General features: G+C 50.6%; 1 protein-coding gene across 2 annotated transcripts in view; it reads right to left on the bottom strand.

Annotated features, from left to right (window-relative positions):
* LOC140405453 (cytoplasmic dynein 1 intermediate chain 2-like) overlaps positions 1 to 17199 on the bottom strand; it is a 190159-nt gene that overhangs the window by 18085 nt on the left and 154875 nt on the right. For both annotated transcript variants that reach the window (XM_072493884.1, XM_072493885.1), the window contains 3 exons: positions 12053 to 12197; positions 10731 to 10871; positions 9196 to 9321 (listed from right to left, as the gene is read on the bottom strand). In XM_072493884.1, the coding sequence (XP_072349985.1) occupies positions 9196 to 9321; positions 10731 to 10871; positions 12053 to 12197 (412 nt within the window). The remainder of the gene's footprint in view (positions 1 to 9195; positions 9322 to 10730; positions 10872 to 12052; positions 12198 to 17199) is intronic.

Genomic DNA, 17199 nt, shown 5'->3' on the forward strand with positions numbered 1-17199 from the left:
AGTGACTGGGGTAGCTCCCGCAGAACTCCTAATGGGCCGAAGACTTTGCACCCGCCTTAGTATGGTCTTCCCGGACAATGGCGCAAAAGTACGCCGCACACAAGAGCGGCAGGGACAGGGATTGTCTCGGCATCGTCCGATTCGGCAGTTTGCGCCCGGTGACCCAGTATTCGTGCGGAATTTTGCTGGTGGTGCCCAGTGGGTTCCTGGTGTAATCTTTCGCCAAACGGGCCCTATATCTTACCAAGTGCAAGCCCAGGGTCGTCTCCAGCGAAAACACGTAGACCACGTCCGGTCCAGAAGATCATCCCCTCAAAAGATTCCCCGCCCCCGGAGCTCATTTCAACAGCCGCAGAGACAAGGGAAGGTAGTCCTCACAATCTTCCACTGGTGCCTCACTCAAAGCCTGCGCAGGTCATGACGGGACCGAATGGAGATAGAGACGCTGACATGACGGAGGCAGCAGACTCTGACTCCGAGATGGAGACACAGGATGCATCAGAGGGGGAATCCTCGGGTCCACAGGCCGTGGATGTACAACCGCGCCGTTCATCACGGAAGCGCCGGTCTCTGTCTCGTTACACGCCGCCTGATCCAGCGTCGCGTGCAAATGGTGTCCGGCCTGCGGCCAAACGAGTTCGACGCCTTCCTTCGCCAGGGTCTTCGGTGGATTCCTTGGACTTTGGGGGGGAGGGATGTTATAACCTGCCTACTTACGATTGGCTGGGGACTAATGACTATCCCACAATCCTATGGGAGTATGAACTTCCCCAATGAGGGGGGCGGAGAAACTCCTAGTATAAATAAGCTGGCCAGTTCAGGAACCAGCAGGAAGGAGAAGGTAGCAAGGGAAGTTACTGCTACTGTTATGTATATATTGTTATAGTAAATAAACGTTATTATTTTGTATCCTTAAAACTCGTGCTGGATTCTTCGTGGCCCTTACAAAAGTGCCCATGCCTTCGAAGACGTCGCGGTGCTGGTCGATGATGGAGTCGAGTTGCGCTCTGAAGTCAGCGTCCTGGAAGGCAGACGTGTCATCAGGAGAGAGAGTGGACTCTTTGAACGAGATTCAGCAGCTTGCACGCCTGTGCGCCAAGTAGGGAGTCCTTCGAGGAGCCCGCAATCTCGAAAGGAAGGATGGCTTTTCGTGACTTGTGCGTCACTTCAAGTTCGCACGAGCCAGTAGCAGGAATGATGTTGCCATTGTAGTCCAATAGCTGGCAGGCCGATGGAAGGATGGCTGGTTTGACACAAAGGCTTTGGAAAGCAGACCACGCCATGAGATTGGCGGAGGCACCAGTGTCCAGGTGGAATCGTATTTGGGACCGGTTGACCGTCAGGGTGGCACACCACTCATCATCTGGATCGATGCTATAGACCGACAGCGGCTGGTGTCTTTGCTTCGGGGACAGCCTGTTTTTCGTTACGACACCGACTCGAAAAGGCGCCTTCGGGTCCTGGGTGTCACTGCTGTGTGGGAGGTCCGCATCGGACTTGGTGACTGTGGGTTGAATTGCCCGAACATTCCTGCGAGGCTGGCTGAAGCGATATGAATTGGAAGGCTGAGCTGCTCGACAGCAGGCAGCATAGTGGCCAAGTCTGCCACAGCGTAGGCATTGTCGAGATGTTGTGGGGCATTGCCGCTTTAAATGGGCGGAGCCACAGTTGCCGCAAGATGTGACGTCAGCACGTTCGCTGCGCCACCGTGCATGCGTGGTGCGGTCGTGCATGGTGCGCACCTGCGCATTACGTTCCTCAACGTCGCCGTCCCCTCGTTTGGTGCATACAAGCGCGGGAGTCCGCGAAAAGTGCACGAAATGCCCGCCCTCATCCAAGCTGAGGCCCTGGAGGTGCTCAATCACTTGGACCCGTTCCGCCTCGTGGGGACCTTGCCGCGCCGTTTCAGCCACTTGTATATGGGAATACCGACTCGTGGCGTTTTCATGTAAGACACAGGTCTCGATGGCGGTCGCTAGGGTGAGTTGCTTTACTTTGAGGAGCTGCTGTCGTAGGGGGTCCGACTGAACACCGAAAACGATCTGGTCGCGTATCATGGAGTCGGAGGTGGGCCCGTAGCTGCAAGATTGCGCAAGGATGTGGAGGTGCGTTAGAAAGGATTGGAAAGACTTCCGGTGGGGTGGGCGAGCAGGCCGGCCGCAAAAAAAAGAGCTCCCGCCGGTGGCCGCGATTCGCGGCGATTTTGGGGAAATCCCTGAGTTTTCACGCACCCCCCCGACTTTCGTCGGCTTTTCGGGCCGCCACGAGCAGCCAGCGGGGCTGTTTAGCCAGCCAGCCAGCGGTTTAAAAGCTGGCGAAGAACTCCGCGCGGATGTCGGGGGCTGAGCGCCGGGCTCGACAGGTCAGAGCAGCGGGGGCGGAGCTACGGAGAGGCTGTGGCGGCAGGCCCGAGCGCCATGTACGGAGGGTGCTCCACGTCGGATGGCTCCCACCTAGGAAGAAGGAGGTTGAAGCCTGGTCCCAGATGAATGTGGAGGAGAAAGAAAGAAGATTCATGGAAGTTTGGTGAAAGGTTTTTTTTCAAAAAAGAAGAATGTCAGATTGATGAAAGGCAGGAGGGTGAAGGGGGAGAGAGGAGAAAGGAAAGATAAAAAACAATAAGCCGCTAAAAGATGCGAAAAGCAGCGTCAAAGAAAGGAGAAGACGAGCAAAAGCAAAAGTGTTGACAGGATGGCGGAAGCCGAACAGCAAGGCGGGGCCGCACTACTTACGGTGGAGAAGATGACCGAGGTGATGGTGGTGGAGCTGGAAAAACGTTCGGTGAGGCACATGGAGATCCTGAAGAAAGAGATGGCGGTCGTGGTGAGGTCATTGTTGGAGGAGGCAATCGGCCCGATCAGGGTGGAGGCGGCAAAGGCATCGGCCGAGGTGAGAGAGCAGGGCGAGAAGATGAAGGAGGTGGAGGAGGCCGTGTCACGACACAGCGACCAGGTCACCTCGATGGGGACGAGCTGCGGAGGGTGGTGGAGGTTAACAGAGGGCTCCGAGCAAAGCTGGAAGACTTGGAAAACCGCTCAAGGCGGCACAATTTGAGAATTGTGGGCTTGCCTGAAGGGACAGAGGGCCCAAGGCCAATGCAATACTTCGCTAAGAAGTTGGCGGAGCTGATGGGGGACGGTGAGAACCCCACCCTGTACGAGCTAGACCGAGCTCATCGGTCATTAAGGCCGAAGCCCAAAGTGAACAAGCCGCCAAGGGCAGTAATTATCTGCTTCCATAAGTACTGCTTGAAGGAGAAAGTATTAAGCGGGGCGAAGCAGGAGCGTGAGGTGCCGTGGGATGGTGCTGGAGTTCGGATTATCAGGACTGGACGGTGGAGTTGGCAAAAAGACGAGCGGCGTTTGGGCGAGTGAAGGTGGCTTTGTACAAGGGGGTGCGATTTGGTGTGGTGTACCCGGCGAAGTTGAGAGTAACATATAACGCCAAAGACTTTTATTTTGAGACAGCGGAGGCGGCTGAGGTGTTCATGAGGGCAGAAGGCTTGGGACAGACATGAGGAGCGGAGCTGGAAGAGAGACTGTGGACTGTGTTTGAGCAGCTGGAAAATGTACAAATGTTACAACTTTCTTTTTACTGATTTGTATTGAAATTTACCTCTCTTTGCATTGTTATAGAGTTCAAGTTAATGGCGTTCTGTGTTGCGACGGTTAAATGTCATGTTAGTGAATTGTAGGGGTTGGATTGTTGGGTTTGTTTTGGTGTTTCTTTCTCTGGGACTGGGCGGAAGGGGGCGAGAGGTCTTGGCTGGGGGAGCCACCCGCGCTAGCTAACTAAAGTCAGTTAGTGAACGGGGGTGAGGTGAGAGGAGGACTGCGGACGTTGGAGCCTGGATAGCAGGCTTCAATGGGCCTACAAGGCGAGCAAGAGGGGGTGGAGGGAGCGATGTTGGGGGATGTTTTTGTAGGGGGAGTTCTTGGGAGGGGGGGAAGGGGTTCGATGTTAACAATGGACAGGGGCGGATCAGGCCTATGGGGCAGGGCCCGGTGGTATGGTGATGGTGGATAAGAAAGGTGGGGGGTGAGAGACCCCCAGTAAGGATAATCACGTGGAACGTGAGAGGGCTAGGAGGTCCGGTCAAGAGGTCAAGGGTGCTTGCACATCTTAAAAGTTTGAAAGCCGATGTAGCAATCCTGCAGGAGACTCACTTGAGGGTGAAGGACCCGGTGAGACTTAAAAAGGGCTGGGCTAGCCAAGTGTTTCACTCCGGATTTGATGGAAGGGCTCGAGGGGTAGCGGTGCTGGTCAGCAAAAGGGTACGCTTCCAGATGGAGAAGGTGGTGGCAGATCAGGGGGGTAGATATGTGATTGTGACAGGGGCATTGGAGGGGAGATTAGTGGCGCTGTTAAGTGTATACGGTCCCAATTGGGACGATGTGGGATTCGCGAGGAAGGTGTTTGGGGCTATTCCCGACTTAGACACGCACAAGCTGATTGTGGGGGGGGGGGGGGGGGGACTGGAACCTGGTGCAGGAGCCAAGGTTGGAGAGATCACGGCCGCGCTCGCTGGTCCCATCAGGGGAGGCGAAGGCGCTGGCTGGGCTAATGGTGGAAATGGGAGGGGTGGACCCTTGGAGGTTCCTGCACCCAAGGGAACGGGAGTGTTCGTTTTTCTCAGCGGTCCATAAGGTATATTCGCGGATCGACTTTTTTGTGGTGGGGAAGGCTTTGCTGGCTGGAGTCAAGGGGTCGGAATACTCTGCAATTGCAGTGTCAGATCACGCTCCACATTGGGTGGATATGGTGCTGGAGAAGGGGGCAGCGCAGAGACCGGGGTGGAAACTGGATGTGGGACTTTTGGGGAACCAAGTATTCTGTGAGAAAATTGAAAAGGTAATTAAGGAATATGTAGGTTTCAATTGTACGGGTGAGGTGTCGAAGGCAGTCGTCTGGGAGGCTCTAAAGGCGGTGGTGAGGTAATTTTGTTTAAGGCCAGGGTGGATAAAGAGGAGAAGTTGGAGCGGCAGAGGGTAATAGATGAGATGTTGGAGGTAGATAGGAGGTATGCAGAGGATGGGGACCCGGCGAAGCTGGAAAAGAGGAAGGAACCACAGGTGAGCTTCGACTGACTGTCTACCAGGAAGGCGGTGCGCCAACTGAGACGAGCAAGGGGTGCAGTTTATGAACATGGAGATAAGGCGGGGTCAGCAGGTTAGCAGGTCAGCTCCGGAGGGAGGCAGCGGCAAGGGAAATTCTTCAGGTGAAGGATAGGGCAGGGAAGTTGGTGGTGGCCCCAGTGCTGATTAACAAGGTTTTTGAGGAGTTTTATGAGAGGTTGTACAAGTCAGAGCCACTCGGAGGAGACCGTGAGATGCAGGAATTTCTCGATGGGTTGGAGTACCCGAGGCTAGGGGAGGGGGACAGGGCTACATTAGAAGGAGCGATAGTGGAGCAGGAGATAAAGGATGCGACTGGGAGGATGCAGTCGGGGAAGGTGGCAGGGCCGGATGGGTTTCCGGTGGAATATTATTAAAAATTTAAGGATAGGTTGGCACCCCTGATGGTGGGGATGTTTGAGGAGGCGATAGGGAAGGGGGTGTTGTCACAAACCTTGGGGCAGGCATCGATTTCACTGTTGCTAAAAAAAGATAAGGATCCAACGGAGTGTGGGTCGTATCGGCCCATATCACTTCTGAATGTGGACGTAAAAGTGTTGGCGAAGGTACTGGCGGGTAGGCTGGAGGAGTGCCTCCCGAAGGTGATAGGGGAGGATCAGACGGGGTTCGTGAAAGGGAGACAGCTGTTTTCAAACATTAGGAGGGTTTTGAACGTTGTTATGGCACCGGCGGAAAGAAAGGAAACAGAGGTAGTTGTGGCATTGGACGCCGAGAAGGCGTTTGATCGGGTAGAATGGGGGTACCTGATGGCAGTGCTGGAGCGGTTTGGGATTGGACCAAGGTTTGTGAACTGGGTAAAGCTATTATATAAGGAACCGAAGGCGAGTGTCCGCACAAATAATATCAGTTCGAGATATTTCTCTCTCCACCGTGGGACGAGACAGGGATGTCCTATGTCCCCCCTGCTGTTTGCACTTGTGATTGAGCCGTTGGCCATCGCATTGAGAAGTTCGGGAGCATGGAAAGGAATAGTGCGGAGGGGGGATAGAGCATAGGGTGTCCTTATATGCCGGCGACTTGCTGCTGTATGTGTCGGAGCCGAGTGCGTCGATAGGAGGAATATTGGAGCTACTTGGGTCTTTCTCGGGGTACAAGTTGAACCTGGACAAGAGTGAGTACTTTGTGTTGTCTCGGCCGGGGGTGGGGGCTTGGGTGGGAGGGCTGCCATTCCGTAGAGCAGGGACTCACTTTAGATACTTGGGGGTGCAGGTTGCCCGGGAGTGGGGGAGGCTTTGCAGGTACAACATCACTAGTTTGGTGGGGAGAGTGAAAGCCGATCTGTCACTGGCAGGTCGGGTACAGGCGGTTAAAATGAATGTGTTGCCGCGATTCCTGTTTATTTTTCAATGCCTACCGATTTTCCTGCGAAAGTCTCTTTTCAGGGAGATTGAGGGAAGGATTACCTCATTCATATGGGGAAGGAAGGTGGCCAGAGTGAGAAAGGTGCTGCTACAGAGGGGAAGGCAGGCAGGGGGTTTGGGTCTCCCGAACTTGTTGTCCTACTACTGGGCGGCGAACGTGGAGAAAGTGCGGAGCTGGGTCAGAGGGGTGGATTCTCAGTGGGTCAGAATGGAGGAGAGTTTGTGCAGGGGGTAGGGGCTGAAGGCACTTGCAACAGCGCCGCTCCCGATAGCTCTGGGAAAATATTCAGGGAGTCCGGTAATAATAGCTTCATTGAAAATCTGGAGGCAGTTTCGCCAACACTTCGGGTTGGGGGTAGGGTCAAGGGAAATGCCGATTCGGGGGAACCACAGATTTGAGCCAGGGAGGTGGGATGGAAGTTTTCGGAAATGGGAAGAGAGGATTAAGACGCTAAAAGATTTGTTTCTGAGGGGTCGGTTTGCAGGATTGAAGGAGCTGGAAGCGAAGTATGGGCTGGAGCAGGGGGAAATGTTTAGATACATGCAGGTTCGGGATTTTGCCAGAAAGGAGATACAGAGCTTCCCGGAGGAGCCGGCCTCCACATTGCTGGAGGAGGTGTTGACGACAAGGGGACTGGAGAAGGGGGCAGTGTCAGCGGTGTACGGAGCTATTCTGGAAGAGGATAAGGCACCACTGGAAGGGATCAAAGCAAAGTGGGAGGAAGAGCTGGGAGAGGTTATAGAGGAGGGGGTCTGGTGTGAGAAACTCCGGAGAGTGAATGCCTCCACCTCATGTGCGAGGTTGGGGCTGATACAGCTGAAGGTGGTATATAGAGCGAGGGCGAGGATGAGCCGATTTTTTGAAGGAGTAGAGGATGTGTGTGAGCGTTGCGGGGGGGGGGGGGGGGGGGGCCGCGAATCACGTTCATATGTTTTGGTCCTGTCCAAAGCTAGGGGAGTACTGGAAGGAGGTGTTTAGGGTAATTTCCAAGGTGGTGCGTGTGAAACTGGACCCGGGTCCCCAGGAGGCCATATTCGGGGTGTCGGACCAGCCAGGGTCGGAAACGGGAGCGTAGGCAGATGTTGTAGCCTTCGCCTCATTGATCGCCCGAAGGCGGATCCTGTTGGGATGGAGAGCAGCCTCTCCACCCAGTGCCCTGGCGTGGCGGGGGGACCTGCTGGAATACTTGACCCTTGAGAAGGTTAAGTTTGAACTGAGGGGAAGCTCGGAGGGGTTCTACAAGTCATGGGCACTATTTATTATGCACTTTCAAGAACTGGATAACATCGAACATGTGTAGATTAAGGGTGACTATGGGTAATCCCTGATTCCTTTTTGTCATTTGTTTATGTAAACATGTGGGCTGAGGTTTGGGGGTTGGTGGGCGGATGGGATCGTTGTTATTATGGGGATTGACATATCTTGCTGACTATTGTTTATTAAAAAAAGAAAGGATTGGAAAGGTTCATCCTTCCCCTGCAAACGCTGCTGGAACACGTAGCGTTCAAAACTTTCATTCATCTCTACGCTGCAGTGAGTGTCAAACTTGAGGAGGACCGTCTTGAACTTCGTTTTATCTTCGTCATCTGCAAAGGTGAGAGAGTTGAAAATGTGGATGGCATGGTCCCCGGCCATGGAGAGGAGAAGAGCAATCTTTCTGGTGTCCCTGTCCGTGGCTTCGAGGAAGAGCTGGAAGCGTTGTTTGGAAATCTTCCAGTTGGCCCCGAGGTTGCCGCCGATGCGGAGCGGCGGGCTGATGTTGTCCATGTTGCAGGATGACGGAATGCTGGCGGAAGGCAGATCACTTGTAGGTAGGTTTAAGAAGTGTTAGTATCCCACCACCCCTGGTATCATGATGTGTTGGGTGTTCTGGATCACATTCAGGTCACCAACACTTGAAATAGTGCAACACTATTTTATTGAACCATTAACTGTTTAAACATATTTAGACTGTGGGTTAATACAACACCAGCTTTAACTAAAGACCTTTGCCTTGTCCTAACCAGTCGATGCACTCAGCACATGGTGAATGTCTGTGTTGCAGGCTATGAGCTCTGTCCTCCTAGCTAGCTGCTACTCGAATGAGCGGGAACTCTGATGCCCCCTGTCTTTATAGTGTGTGTGCTCACTGGTGATTGGCTGCGGTGTTGGGTATGTTGATTGGTCCCACTGTGTGTCCATCAGTGTGTGTCTGCACCATGACATACTGGTGTATATTATGACAGCTACTTGCACGAGGCACTGCATAGTTAACCAATGCTCGTCGAAGAGTAGAACATAGAACATATAGTGCAGAAGGAGGCCATTCGGCCCACCAAATCTGCACCGACCCACTATAGGCCTCACTTCCACCCTATCCCCGTAACCCAATAACCCCTCCTAACCTTTTTGGTCACTAAGGGCAATTTATCATGGCCAATCCACCTAACCTGCACGTCTTTGGACTGTGGGAGGAAACCGGAGCACCCGGAGGAAACCCACGCACACACGGGGAGAACGTGTAGACTCCGCACAGACAGTGACCCAGCGGGGAATCGAACCTGGGACCCTGGCGCTGTGAAGCCACTTGTGCTACCCTCTTGTGCTCTAGCCACTTGTGCTGCCATGCTGAGAAAGCAAATTTCTTCAGGAGAGATAGCGAGAATAAAAATTCAAATATAACAAGAAAGAAGTGAAGCCTTCAATGCAAGTTTCGTACCTCTCCCACATCGTAGATCAATACTTGGCCCTCAGAATCACCCACAGCAATCTCTCGTCCTGACTGTGCCCAGCGTACACGATGTAACGCAGGGTTCCCCTCCATGGTGACACTTGCAGTGGGAACCTGCATATAAGAAGTGTTAAGTAACTCGTTTAATGTTTGGTCTCCAAACAAAGAGGTGAAAAGTTGTTTTAGATTCCTCTAAGAAGCCAAAATGCACGATATGAAGATGTTAAAAGAAAAGATGGTGTCGCAATACAACCTGACCTAAACATAGACAAGGCTTTTGTGCAGGAAGCAACCAGATGAGGTTAATCCTAGCAGAGTGTCTGTTCCCATCACTTTGTATTTAATCTGTGCTTCTTAGTTGGTCAAACTTCAACAACTATCCTTTATTATTTTCATCAACAATAAAATGGCTCCGGCTCTTCATTTCAGCCATCTACATAATGTCTTGTCATGTGAGAGTACCTTTAAGACATGGATGTTTAAGCAATGTACCTTTAAGAAAACAGTGATGTCAGAGAGTGGGTGGGGCTGAGCTCAGATCAGCCATTTTGAAGTTTCAGTTTGAAAAAAAGCAGCTTGTGTGTGTCTGTGTGTTTCCAGAGAGCTGCAGTTTGGAGGAAAAGAGTTTGGGAAGTCTGTGTTTTGCAGTGAGCTGGATTTGCTGTGATGTCTGCCATGAAAGACTATCTCTGGATCATTTGGGTGATTTAAACTCATAATAGTAAAGCCTTTAACCTGATGTGATTTTGTTTAAAGGTGTAAGTCTCTTGGAAGTTTGAAGGAACATTTTGAGCAATTATTTACTGTTGCAATATTTTCGGAGTTATCTTTGAAGTAAGGGGTGTTTTGTTTTCACATTGTTAAGAGATCCAATGTTTATTTAAGATGTTAAGTTAGTTCATGGCATAAATAGTGTTTTGTGTTTAAAAACCCACGTGTCCATAATTGTAATCGCACACCGAGGGAACAAGCCGTGTGCTAGGAAAAGCAACAGATACGTTAAAGGGGGAGGTTGGTTGAACTCCATGATACATTTTGGAGTTCTGAAAACGTCTCGCCCATAACTGTCTTAACATCTATGATTAGCTGGAAGGGAATACCAGGCTAGAGATCTATTCCTCCACGGGACTGGCTTCACTGCAACAAAAGCCTTGACAGGTCAGGAATAATAGGACACATATTTTTTGCAAGCTATATTACTTTACCAGGGCACACATCTTCTCCAACTGAAAGACCACAGCCTCCTTATGAGGATATAGAAGGTTACAATTAATGCTGTGGCTAGTTGTCCAACATTGAGTGTGAGAGTGCAGCCTGGACTCCGCCACCCCAATTTCCCATACGTAGAGACCTTTGACCTGACGATTGGTTCAGCAAGCTGGGACTTCCAATCTGCATCCACCGCTGTGCTGCTACGTGGTGCTTCAACATGCTTTGTCACCGAAAACTATACTCGTTAAATAATAAATCATATTGACAGATTGAGAAAATCCAGTTGACACCCCTTGTCTTTATTGACTTACCTCAGAGTCTTCATTCACATTCCAGAGATCAAGCCGGCCCATCCCATCAACACATGCAAAGAGTGCAGGGTGTATTGGAGACCACATGACATCAAATACATAGTCTGAACTGTCCTCAAAGGAATACAAGGACTTGTTACTCTATAAGAGAGAAAACAAATACAAGACTTAGCCACATAAAAAGATCAATAGAATTAATTTTCTCTTTCCCAAATTCTCCCCTCCTGAAAGCACAAAGTTCTTCACTGGGATCCAGCTCCAGTTGTCCTCTGCTACCTCTTTTTAGTGGCCCTCAGCAGTGGGTATCATCAGGCTACAAGGAACCCTCATCACGGCGGAGCCAGATACTGTTGCCACCCAGAACACATGTTTTCATTCGTTCATGAGCTGTGGACTTGGGCTGGGCCCATCTCATCAATGGATTGCTCCACCATCTCGGAGGGCATTTAAGAGTCAACCACATTGTTGTTGATCTGGAGTCACAGTAAGTCAGACCAGATAAGGATGGCAGATTTCCTTCCCAAAATAACATTAGTGGGCGGCACAGTAGCACAGTGGTTAGCACTGTTGCTTCACAGCGCCAGGGTCCCAGGTTCGATTCCCGGCTTGGGTCACTATCTGTGCAGAGTCTGCACATTCTCCCCGTGTCTGTGTGGGTTTCCTCCGGGTGCTCCGGTTTCCTCTCACAAGGAAGACGTGCTGTTAGGTGAATTGGACATTCTGAATTCTCCCTCTCCGTACCCGAACAGGCGCCGGAACGTGGCGATGAGGGGATTTTTACAGTTCCTTGTTTGCAGTGTTAATGTAAGCCAACTTGTGACAATAAAGATTATTACCACTAGTGAACCAGATGTGTTTTTACAATAATCATTTCATGGTCAATTTGATTTTTAATTCCAGATATTTATCAAATTCAAATTTATTGAATTCAAATTTCACCATCTGTGGTGGGATTTGAACCTGGGTTACTAGTCCTGTGACAATACCACTCCGCCATCCCCGCCCCATAGCAAGCATATGGCTTTTCAATCAGGATTGCTGTAGAAGGAGCAAGAAACTTGGCTGCATTTTCTTACTCTAACGCAGGGATTGTGTTCATCTAGTTCAGTACAGCTGGAGATTGAAACAGAATCGTGAGGGATGAATTCACACAATAAATGACTTCAGTCACAAATACCAGTTGAGGAATCAAGAGGTAACAATAAACAATTAAGTGGATAAAATCAATTTGCTTCTGCTGTTTTCCTGTATGTTGCTTAAATCATATTGGTGTTCGAGGAAAGTGATTCTGGAAAAGGTTATATATATCCATTTAGACTCACCTTAGTTGACCAGAGTTTTACAGTCCAGTCGAATGATGAGGTGATAAAAAGATGAGAGAAGTCCACTGGCCCTGCTGCTGTGTGACAATGGACCCCTGTCACTGGACCTTGATGACCTTCAAACATCTCAAAGATTCCAGCTTTACTGTAATTTGCAAGACAAACAATTGATAGAATTGTGTTCTGGTTTTCTCGGCACAACTTCACATGGACAGAAGTCTTTTTCTTCTGCTCTTTCCATTTCCCTCTACTCTCTCCCTGTCCGGGCTGAATTTTCTGAGGTGATATGGGGGTCCCACACCCGCGTTCGCTATCAGGACACCCGCTGGTCCAACTTTCTGCGAGGCTACCTGTGTAGGTGGGTTCTCGAGGCTGGAGGCCTGGAGCACAGGCCAGGTTCTGTCCCACTGGGAGAGGTGCTGATGGAGGTAGGGGAGCGGGAGGGTGTCTCAAGACGGAAGTGCCCTCTGAACAGCTCAGCAAAGTTAAAAATAAAGAATGATGGGAACCTACGCAAGGAGTCAGAGAAAGAGGGAGCAAGGACAAAAGCAAAAGGTAGAAAAGTGACCAAGCAAAGTGATCGGTGGAGAAACCAAGGGCAAAATTCAAACAGGGCAGGAGAGAAAAATATTGGGAGCAAGACAAACATTGTGAAAAAGACAAACGTAAAGGCTCTGTGCCTGAATGCACGGAGCGTTGGCAATAACGTGGATGAACTAATCGCACAGATAGATATAAATGGGTCTGATATAATTGGGATTTCGGAGACATGGCTGCAGGGTGAACAGGGATGGGAACTGAATGTCCCAGGGTTCTCAGTATTTAGGAAGGACAGGTATAAAGAAAAGGTGGTGGCGTGGCACTGCTGGTTAAAGAGGAAATTAACACAACAGTGAGAAAGGATATTAGCTCTCACAATGTGGAATCTGTATGGGGAGAGTTGAGAAATACCAAGGGACAAAAAACATTAGCGGGTGTCATATATAGACCCCCAAACGGCAGTGGTGAGGTTGAGAATGGCATTAAAGACGAAATTAAAGATGCATGTAATAAGGGAATATCGGTGATCATGGGTGATTTTAATCTGCACATAGATTGGGCAAATCAATTTAGCCACAATGCCGGAGAGGAGGAATTCCTGGAGTGTATATGGGATGGTTTTCTTGACCAATATGTGGAGGAACCAACTAGAGAGCAGGCCATCTTAGGCTGGATACTGTGTAATGAGAAGGGATCATTGCCAATCTGGCTGTACGAGACCCCTTGGGGATGAGCGACCATAACCTGATAGAATTTTTTATCAAGATGGAGAGTGAAGTAGTTGATTCGGAGACTAGGGTGCTGAATCTTAATAACGGGAACCATGAAGATATGAGGCGTGAGTTGGCCTTGATAGATTGGGGAGAGTTACTTAAAGGGATGACAGTGGATAGACAATGACAAACATTCAAGGAACGCATGGGGAAACTACAGCAACTGTTCATTCCTGTCTGGCAGAAAGGCAAAGGGGGTAAGAGGGCCAATCCATGGCTTTCAAAGGAAATTAGAAATAGTATCCGATCCAAGGAAGAAGCAGACAGATTGGCCAAGAAAAATAATAGGTCTGAGGATTGGGAAGAGTTTAGAATTCAGCGAAGAAGGACAAAGGGATTGATTGAGAAGTACGAAATACAGTACGAAAGTAAGCTTGCAGGTAACATAAAGACCAACATTATAGATATGTGAAGAAAAAGGGATTGGTAAAGAGAAATGTAGGCCCCCTCCAGACAGAAACAGAAATAAAGGACAAAGAAATGGCTGAGCAATTGAATACATACTTGGGTTCTGTCTTCACAAATGAGGACACAAATCAGGGGCGTCATTCTCCGACCCCCCGCCGGGTCGGAGAATGGCCGTTGGCCGCCGTGAATCCCGCCCCCGCCGAAGTCTCCGGTACCGGAGATTGGGCGGGGGCGGGAATCGGGCCGCGCCGGTTGGCGGGACCCCCCGCTCAATTCTCCGGCCCGAATGGGCCGAAGTCCCACCCAGAAATTGCCTGTCCCGCCAGCGTAAATCAAAGCTGGTATTTACCGGCGGGACCAGGCGGCGTGGGCGGGCTCCGGGGTCCTGGCGGGGGGCCGCGGGGCGATATGACCCCGGGGGGTTCCCCCACGGTGGCCTGGCCCGCGACCGGGACCCACCGATCCGCGGGCGGGCTTGTGCCGTGGGGGCACTCTTTCCCTTCCGCCTCCGCCACGGCCTCCACCATGGCGGAGGCGGAAGTGACTCTCCCCACTGCGCATGCGCGGCAAACTGTCGGCGGCCGCTGACGCTCCTGCGCATGCGCCGCATTTCTGCGCCAGCTGGCGGGGCAACAAACGCCATTTCCGCCAGCTGGCGGGGCGGAAATCCCTCCGGCGCCAGCCTAGCTAGCCCCTCAATGTTGGGGCTCGGCCCCCAAAGATGCGGAGCATTCCGCACCTTTGGGCCGGCGCGATGCCCGTCTGATTAGCGCCGTTTTTGGTGCCAGTCTGCGGACATCGCGCCGTTGGGGGAGAATTTCGCCCCAGATACCAGAAAAGTTGGAGAATGAAAGGTTTAGTGGGACGGAAGAACTGAGGGAGATTTAACATTAGTAGAGAAATGGTGCTGGGAAAACTGATGGGATTGAAGGCGGATAAATCCTCAGGGCCTGAGAATCTGCATCCCAGAGTGCTTAAGGAGGTGGCTCTGGAAATAGTGGATGCATTGGTGGTCATCTTCCGGGATTCTATAGACTCTGGAACTGTCCCTGCAGATGGGAGGGTAGCTCACGTCACTCCGATATTCAAAAAGGGAGGTAGAGAGAAAGCAGGGAATTATAGACCAGTAAGCCTAACATCGGTAGTGGGGAAAATGCTTGATCCATTGTCAAGGACTTTATAGAGAAGAAGAAAATGCTGGAAAATCACAGCAGGTCTGGCAGCATCTGGAGGGAGAGAAAAGTGCTAATGTTTCGAGTCCAGGTGACCCTTTGTCAAAGCTGTGACAAAGGGTCATCTGGACTTGAAAAGTTAGCTATTTTCTCTCCCTCCAGATGCAGCAAGACCTGCTGAGATTTTCCAGCATTTTCTTTTTGGTATCAGATTCCAGCATCCGCAGTAATTTGCTTTTATCAAGGACTTTATAGCAAAACATTTGGAAAGCAGTGGCAGGATCAGTCAGAGTCAACATAGATTTATGAAGGGAAAATCATGCTCATCAAATCTGTTAGAATTCTTTGAAGATGTAACCAGTACAGTTGACAAGGGGGAGCCAGTCGATGTGGTATATTTGGGCTTTCAGAAGGCGTTTGACAAAGTCCCGCATAAGAGATTATTGTGCAATATTAAAGCTCATGGGATTGGGGGAAATGTATTGAGGTGGATAGAAAACTGGTTGGCAGAGAGGAAACAAAGAGTAGGGATTAATGGGTCCTTTTCAAATTGGCAGGCAGTAACTAGTGGGGTACCACAGGGATCGGTGCTGGGACCCCAGCTATTCACAATATATATTAATGATTTGGAGGGAGATAAAATTCAAACTGTGGGAAAAAGCCCTTAAGAGAGCCAATTCATCCTCGTTGTGTGCCAGACATAGTTTGATCCAGTTCAAGGTGGTCCACAGGGCCCACATGACAGTAGCCTGGATGAGCAGGTTCTTTGAAGAGGTAGAGGACAGGTGTAGGCGGTGTGGGGTAGCCCGGCAAACCATGTGCATATGTTTTGGGCGTGTCCGAAGTTGAGGGGATTCTGGCAGGGATTTGCGGACGTTATGTCAGAGGTCCTGGAAGGGAGGGTAACTCCGAATCCAGAATTGGCAATATTTGGGGTATTGGAGGATCCGGGGGCCAAGGGAGGGAGGCCGATGTTCTGGCCTTCTCTTCCCTGGGGGCCCGGAGACGGATTTTGCTAAGATGAAGGGACTCGGAGCCCCCGAAGTCAGGAGTCTGGGTCAGGAACGTGGCAGGGTTTCTCAGTCTGGAGAACATCGAATTTGCTTTGCGAGGATCAATTCAGGGGTTCGCCCGGAGGTGGCAGCCGTTCATCGACTACTTCACGGAAAATTGAACATCAGCAGGAATTGGATGTGTGTGGGGGGTGGGGGGGGGGGGGGGGGGGGGGGGGGAGAGAGGAAAATAGGAGGCATGGATTTGTGAGGGGTAAGTCTTGCCTCACAAGTTTGATTGTATTCCTTGAGGAGGTAACTAAGTACATAGATGAAGGTAGAGCAGTTGATGTCGTATACATGGATTTTAGTAAGGCATTTGATAAGATGCCCCATGGTCGGCTCATGCAGAAAGTAAGGACGCATGGCATAGAGGGAAATTTGGCCGATTGGATCAGTAACTGGCTATCACATAGAAGACAGAGGGTGGTGGTAGATGGTAAATTTTCATCCTGGACCCCAGTCACCAGCGGTGTTCCACAGGGATCAGTGCTGGGTCCTCTGCTTTTTATCAATGACTTGGATGATGGAGTTGAAGGTTGGGTTAGCAAATCTGCTGATGACACCAAGATTGGTGGAGTAGTGGATGAGGTGGAGGGCTGTTGTAGGCGGCAAAGAGACATTGATAGGATGCAGAACTGGGCTGAAAAGTGGCAGATGGAGTTTAACCCTGATAAGTGTGAGGTGATTCATTTTGGTCGGACAAATTTGAATGCGGATTACAGGGTTAACGGCAGGGTTCTGAAGAATGTGGAGGAGCAGGGAGATCTCGGAGTTCATGTCCATAGATCTCTGAAAGTTGCCACCCAAGTGGATGGAGCCGTGAAGAAAGCCTATAGTGTGTTAGCATTTATTAACAGGGGGATTGAGTTTAAGAGCAGTGAGGTTATGCTGCAACTGTACAAGACCTTGGTTAGACCACATTTGGAGTATTGTGTGCAGTTCTGGTCACCTCATTATAGGAAGGATGTGGAAGCATTGGACAGGGTGCAAAGGAGATTTACCAGGATGCTGCCTGGATTGGAGGGTGGGTCTTATGAGGAAAGGTTGAGGGAGTGAAGGCTCTTCTCATTGGAGCGAAGGAGGATGAGAGGTGACTTAATTGAGGTGTATAAGATGATGAGAGGGATAGAGAGAGTGGACGTTCAGAGACTATTTCCTCGGGTGGATGTAGCTGTTACAAGGGGGCATAACTATAAGGT

This window comes from Scyliorhinus torazame, chromosome X, assembly GCF_047496885.1.
Source record: "Scyliorhinus torazame isolate Kashiwa2021f chromosome X, sScyTor2.1, whole genome shotgun sequence".
NCBI lineage: Eukaryota > Metazoa > Chordata > Chondrichthyes > Carcharhiniformes > Scyliorhinidae > Scyliorhinus > Scyliorhinus torazame.